Consider the following 7,500-nt stretch of genomic DNA (forward strand, 5'->3'; position numbering starts at 1 on the left):
GAGGGGGCTGTAGAGGTTGTCGATGGTCGAGGCGGCTGACGTGACGGCCACAGGCAGGGTGGGCAGGTTTGGGAGCGACTGCAGGCTCGGGAAGGTCGACAGGCTGGGTGACAACAGGCTGGAGTTGGACTGTAAAGACATAGAACATTAGTTACTGCCTCCTAAGCTCCGTAAATGAATTTCGAAAAGCATACTCTGGGTACTTTTGCAAGAAGGATTCAAAACTTGCATTGTAAGCGGGTCAAGTCAAGTAATCGAATAAAACAGCCATAATACATAGTACTAAAACGACCGACGAAGATGCCTGTGCCTAAGAAATACCACTTTCCCTCACGGACGCCACCGTGTCAAACTACACCTTCGTTTGCAGTGACAAAACGAGAATTTCCATGAAAGCATATTCCTTGAAATTTGCATGAAAACATAGTCCTAGTTCTTTCAAAGCCGTGCGATGTTTTTCTCCTTCCCGGAACGCAAAAGTGGCGCGCTCACAGAAGGAATAAAGTTACAGTAGTTACTTTAGGGAAAAGATGTCGGGACACCTTGCATCAAAGGCCATGAACCAGAGAAGGATCCGGGATGCTTCAAAGAAAAGGGGGAGGATGTGCCATAAGGGGGAAGGGGGGAGGGGAGGGGACAAACACCGAGGGCGAGAGACAGTAAAGTAGGGGTGTGGAGAGGGGTTGACAGCTCTTTTAGTGGGGATTTTTAGTATGTCAGAGGCCTGTTCTCAAGCATATGAATGCTGATGAATACTGTGGCGGGATATCAGAAGTAGGAAATCTAGTAACAAAAAAAAAAAAAAAAAAAAAAAAAAAAAAAAAAAAAAAAAAAAAAAAAAAAAAAAAAAATATATATATATATATATATATATATATATATATATATATATATATATATATATATATATATATATATATATATATATATATATACATTCTCTAACCCATTGAAGATATGTACATGCTACACATCATACCCGCGAGATAAGATTCATTTTTTTCAGTTTTCCCAATATGACAATGATAATAGTAATAACAATTATGATGAAAATAACAATAATAATATCAGCAATAGTATTTCTAATAATGATAACAACAACAACAACAATGATAATCACAATAATGTCAAAACAAAGATCACATCAAAGCAGCAATAGCATTTATATCAATGACAACAACAATAACAATGACAATGACATCAAAACAAAGATCACATCAGAGTTAACAGGAATCGCCCCCCCCACCCCCCCCACCCCGTGGCTTCAAGCAGATCCCTGACATGACACCCACAGGAATCCCTCCCCCCCCCACCCCACCCCCCCGTGGCTTCAAGCAGATCCGTCATGACACCCCCCCCCCCGTGGCTTCAAGCAGACCCCCTGACATGACACCCCCCCCCCCCCGTAGCTTCAAGCAGACCCCCTGACATGACCCCCCCCCCCGTGGCTTCAAAAGCAGACCCCCTGACATGACACCCCCCACCCCAACCCCACCCCACCCGTGGCTTCAAGCAGACCCCTGACATGACACCCCCACCCATCCCACCCACCCGTGGCTTCAAAAGCAGACCCCCTGACATGACCCCCACCTGTTCAGACATGGCTTCAAGTAGATCTCTGACATGACACCCACAGGAATCCCCCCCACCCCACCCCATCCCCACCCGTGGCTTCAAGCAGACCCCTGACACCCCCCCCCCACCCCCACCCCCCCCCCCACCCGTGGCTTCAAGCAGACCCCCTGACATGACACCCCCCACCCCACCCCATCCCCCCGTGGCTTCAAGCAGATCCCTGACATGGCACCCACAGGAATCCCTCCCCCCCCCCCCACCCCCCCGTGGCTTCAAGCAGACCCCCTGACATGACACCCACAGGAATCCACCCCCACCCAACCCCACCCCACCCGTGGCATGACATGACACCCCCACCTGCTCAGCCGCCGAATCGGAGCTGCTCTGCGAGGTCTGCGTGAGGTCGTAGTACCGCATGCGTTGCTGGATCTCCGGTTCGCTCGTGTTGAACTTGTAGATCAGTTTCGTTCCGTCGATGTGGAACAAAATGCCGCGCTTGTAGTAAGTCCTGTGGGGGGAGTTTTTGCGTGCGTTAGTCATCTGGATATTGGCGTGGATTGGTTGTAGTAAGTCCTGTGGGGGGAATTTTTGCGTGCGTTAGTTATCTGGATAGTGGCATGGATTGGTTGTAGTAAGTCCTGTGGGGGAGTTTTTGCGTGCGTTAGTCATCTGGATATTGGCATGGATTGGTTGTAGTAAGTCCTGTGGGGGAATATTTGCGTGCGTTAGTCATCTGGATATTGGCATGGATTGGTTGTAGTAAGTCCTGTGGGGGAGTTTTGCGTGCGTTAGTCATCTGGATAGTGGCATGGATTGGTTGTAGTAAGTCCTGTGGGGGAGTTTTGCGTGCGTTAGTCATCTGGATATTGGCATGGATTGGTTGTAGTAAGTCCTGTGGGGGAGTTTTGCGTGCGTTAGTCATCTGGATAGTGGCATGGATTGGTTGTAGTAAGTCCTGTGGGGGAGTTTTGCGTGCGTTAGTCATCTGGATAGTGGCATGGATTGGTTGTAGTAAGTCCTGTGGGGGAGTTTTGCGTGCGTTAGTCATCTGGATAGTGGCATGGATTGGTTGTAGTAAGTCCTGTGGGGGATTTTTGCGTGCGTTAGTCATCTGGATAGTGGCATGGATTGGTTGTAGTAAGTCCTGTGGGGGAGTTTTGCGTGCGTTAGTCATCTGGATATTGGCATGGATTGGTTGTAGTAAGTCCTGTGGGGGAGTTTTGCGTGCGTTAGTCATCTGGATATTGGCATGGATTGGTTGTAGTAAGTCCAGTGGGGGAGTTTTTGCGTGCGTTAGTTATCTGGATATTGGCATGGATTGGCGATCTCTGGGAGAGTGACAGAGCGGGGAGATTGAAGAAGACTGCAAAAGTATTGTCAGGTTTGGATCGGTAAGTTCAAATCGTCTATCAGAAGGTTCATTAAGATCACATCTCCCTTAAAAAAAAGATTTGAATAAGATAAATAAAAATAGAGAAAGATAAAATAGAATACACACAGCAAATCACATTTTCTTTTGACATCACATCTTCATAATAATTACGATGATGATAACAATAATAAAAATAATGATGATAATAATAATAATAATAATAATAACAACAATAATAATAACAATAATAGCAATGATAATAATAACAATAATAACAATAATAATAATAACAATAATAACAATGATAATAATAACAATGATAATAATAACAATAATAACAATGATAATAATAACAATAATAACAATAATAACAATAATAACAATGATAACAACAACAATAATAATAATAATAACAACAATAACAACAACACAGTCTCCCGTCTATCTCATCTATCGCCCCATTCGTACGATAACAACGCATCTACCAGTAAAAAAAAAATAAAAAAAATAAATAAAAGGCCAAAAAAATGAGTTAGTCACTTCCCGCCACGACTCGTATCCTGTGTTATATACGATGTTTTTTTAATCTAAACGATTATGCTCTTCCTGCTTCGTTTTGGCCGCCGTCGCCGCCGCGGTTCTGGGTGAAGGAAAGGGGACGTCGGTCTTGATACGGAGCGAAAGGAGTGAAAAAAAAAACTCGTTGGTTTTGTTTTGTTTGTGTTTTTTTTTTAAATGTTGGAGGAGGGTGAATGTTAATGTTGAGGGGGGGGGTGAGTGTTTTTTTTTTTTTTTTATGTTGAACGAGGAGGAACGGAGTGAAAAGAGTAAAAAAAAAACTTCGTTGGTTAGGTTTTGTTTGTGTGTTTTTTTTTTAATGTTGAACGAGGAGGAACGGAGTGAAAAGAGTAGAAAAAACTTCGTTGTTTTTTTGTTTTTTTTTATGTTGAACGAGGAGGAACGGAGTGAAAAGAGTAAAAAAAAAAAAAACTCGTTGGTTAGGTCTTGTTTGTGTTTTTTTTTTAATGTTGGAGGAGGGTGAATGTTAATGTTGAGGGGGGGTGAGTGTTTTTGTTTTTTTTATGTTGAATGAGGAGGAACGGAGTGAAAAGAGTAAAAAAAAAAAAAAACCTTCGTTGGTTTTGTTTTGTTTGTGTGTTTTTTTTTTAATGTTGAATGAGGAGGAACGGAGTGAAGAGTAAAAAAACCTCGTTGGTTTGGTTTTGTTTGTGTGTTTTTTTTTAATGTTGGAGGAGGGAGAATTTTTTTTTTTTTTTTTTTTTTTTTTTAGCGTTGGAGGAGGACGAATGTTTTTGTTTTTGATGTTGAATTGGAGTGAATGTTTTTTTTTTTTTAGCGTTGAATGAGGAGGAATGTTTTTTTTAAATATTGAATTGGGACGAATGTTTTTGTTTTTGATGTTGAATTGGGGTGAATGTTTTTTTTTATGTTGAATGAGGGCGAACGTTTTTTTTTTTTTTTTTTACGTTGAAAAAGGGCGAACGTTTTGTTTGACGTTGATTGAGGACGAACGTTTGTTGTTTTTAATGTTGAATGAGGGTGAACGTTTGTTTTTTTTTTACATTGAATGAGGGCGAACGTTTTTTTTTAACGTTGAAAGAGAACAAACGTTTTTTTAACGTTGAATGAGGACGAACGTTTGGAAACGTTTGGAGTGGGGGGGGGGGCAAGAACGTGCGAACGTTTTTTTTAAATATTGAATGAGGAGGAACGTTTGTTTTTTTAATGTTGAATTAGGGCGAACGTTTGGAAACGTTTGGAGGGGGGGGGCAAGAACGTGAGAGGAGTAAATAAATGTTGGAGGGACTGACAACGAGGCGAGAATATTAGTGGAAGGAATGAGAGCGAGACAAGAAAATAATTGGAGGGGATGACAAAAAAACGAGAAAATAAATGGAGGGAATAACGAGACAAAACATTTAGTGGAAGGAATTATAACGAGATAAGAAAATAAATGGAGGGAATAACAAAACAAGAAAATAAATAGAGGGAATAAAAACTAGAACGGATAACAACGAGAAAGCAACGAAAAAAAAGTATTATAGAACGAATAACAATGAAAAAGCAACGAGAGAAAGTATTTTAGAACGAATAACAACGAGAAAACAACGAAAGAAAGTATTTTAGACCGGACGAGACAAGAAAACGAACGAAAGACAAAAAAAAAAAAAAAAACACGAACGAAACATACACGACACCACTTAAAAAATATTTCTCGTTTGCAGGAGTTTCTCGACACACCGAAGAGGATCCGGTCGGAGGTCTTAAGGTCCCGAACGGAAAGCATCGGATGAGGAAACTGCATTATCAAAAGTGCGGTGATGGGCGAGCAAGCGTGCTGAGTCGGGGGGGGGGGGGGCGGGGGGAGGATGGGGGATGGTGGGGGTGGGGGGGAGTTATTCAAGTACTTATTTGTCTATAGAAACCCTGAGGAGGTGGGGTGTGGGGGGTGGGGGTGGGGGTGCGGGTGGAGGGGAGGGGGGGATGGTGGAGGTGGGGGGGAGTTATTCAACTACTTATTCGTCTATGTCAACCCTGAGGAGGTGGGGGTGGGGTGGGGGGTAGGGGTGGGGGTTATTCAACCACTTATCCGTCTATACAAACCCAGAGGTGGGCGTGGGGTGTGGGGGTGGGGGGGTTATTCAACTACTTATTCGTCTATAGAAATCCGGAGGAGGTGGGGGCGAGCGTGCTGAGTCGGGGGGGGGGATGGGGGATGGGGGGGTGGGGGAGGTATTCAACTACTTATTCGTCTATAGAAACCCTGAGTCGGGGCAAGCGTGCTGAGTCGGGGGGAGGGGGGGAGGGGGGATGGGGGATGGTGGGGGGATGGGGTTATTCAACTACTTATTCGTCTATTTCAACCCCGAGGAGGTGGGGATGAAGGATGGGGGATGGGGTGGGAGGGTATTCAACTACTTATTCGTCTATATAAACTACTTATTCGTCTATATAAACTACTTATTCAACTACTTATTCGTCTATTTCAACCCCGAGGACATGCGGAATAGACACCCGAAACAGAGATGTTCTTCATGCTCATGCAGGTCATGCGTTTGTAGAATGGTTTGAGAGATAGAAGGTAGTTTGTCTGTCTGTTTATTCGTATGTATGTATGTTTGTATGCATGAATGTTTTGTCTTTCTTTCTGTCTGTCTTTCTTTCTTTCTGTTTCTCTCTCTCTCTCTTTCTCTCACTCACACACACACACTCTCTCTCTCTCTCTCTTTCTCTCTCTCTCTCTCTCTCTCTCTCTCTCTCTCTCTTGCTATCTCTCTCTCTCTCTCTCTCTCCCTCTCTCTCTCTCTCTCTCTCTCTCTCTCCCTCTCTCTCTCTCTCTCTCTCTCTCTCTCTCTCTCTCTCTCTCTCTCTCTCTCTCTCTCTCTCTCTCTCTCTCTCTCTCTCTCTCTCCCTCCCTCTTTCATTTTCTTTCCATTTCTTTCTCTTTCTATTTCTTTCTCTCTTTCTTCCCCCCCCCCCTCTCTCTCTCTCTCTCTCTCTCTCTCTCTCTCTCTCTCTCTCTCTCTCTCTCTCTCTCTCTCTCTCTCTCTCTCTCTCTCTCTCCCTCTCCCTCCTTCCTTCCCTCCCTCACACAAACCCTTCTTGACTTACCTCATGCCCCTCGACATCTTCTCATAGTTCATGTTGTTGTTCTTCCTGGCCATCCCCCACAGCTGGGCTACCATGTCAGACTCCATGATTCTGTAGCGGCCACTTATTAGTCAAAAACACTCCACGCACCAAGGTTATTATGTACAGAAAACCGTAAGTATTTCCCTTTTAATAACTACTACTACCGTGCTGATGTTTACTTGAGTTCGTGCAGGTTTACTCTATGGTTATAAAGGATTACCATTCTATACATGATGCTACTGGTTCTCATGCTACTTGTGTTCATTCTCATGCAGAGTAAAACGTCTAAGAATCAAAATAAAATTAAATGTACATGCTTTTCTAAAGGTTAATCTACAACCAATGGTAGCTGACAGGGAGACAAGTATTCTAAAAGGATAGGTTGTTGAAGATAGATAATAAATTGGGGATTATGGGATGGATAACGTATGGTGAGAATAAGAAAGGATAAGAAACGAGAGGGAAACCAAGACAGAATAACATGAAATGAAAAGGTGATAATGTGATGTACAGCGCGTCCAATCTCAGGAAATGAATAACTGGCAACTCACCCCAAGACTCCGTTTCGCTTTTTCTTAATCATTCTGATCAACTGACACTTAATATACAGTTTTACATATGTCTAGAATTTCCAATACTCATATACAGTTCAATTTTTGCTTTCTTTTTTCTCTTTGCCACATTTTCTCTTTCTGAAAAAGAGACAACGAATCAGAGTGGTCTAGTCTGAGTTGCCGGTTATTCCTTTTCTGAAATTGGACGAACTCCAGTTGGGTTTAAGCTTATATACAGACAAAAAATGTCTGATGAAGAGGACAGTAATTTTTAAAACAGTGGTTAATCTGAGATACACCGGATGAAAATATACCCAAGTAACGTCTTTGGACAAGTTATCCAGT

The 7,500-nt window shown here is 42.9% G+C and overlaps 1 protein-coding gene across 1 annotated transcript in view; it reads right to left on the reverse strand.

Moving 5' to 3' along the window:
- Positions 1–7,500, reverse strand: part of LOC113803078 (protein bric-a-brac 1) — a gene marked incomplete at its 5' end in the record, with an annotated part of 12,462 nt that overhangs the window by 671 nt on the left and 4,291 nt on the right. Inside the window, 3 exons of the mRNA XM_070125925.1 lie at positions 1–129; positions 1,933–2,083; positions 6,581–6,670. The exon at positions 1–129 is cut by the window's left edge and continues 671 nt beyond it. Coding sequence (XP_069982026.1) covers positions 1–129; positions 1,933–2,083; positions 6,581–6,670 — 370 coding nt within the window. The remainder of the gene's footprint in view (positions 130–1,932; positions 2,084–6,580; positions 6,671–7,500) is intronic.

The sequence above is a fragment of the Penaeus vannamei genome, chromosome 9 (genome assembly GCF_042767895.1).
Source record: "Penaeus vannamei isolate JL-2024 chromosome 9, ASM4276789v1, whole genome shotgun sequence".
In the NCBI taxonomy this organism is placed as follows: Eukaryota; Metazoa; Arthropoda; class Malacostraca; order Decapoda; family Penaeidae; genus Penaeus; species Penaeus vannamei.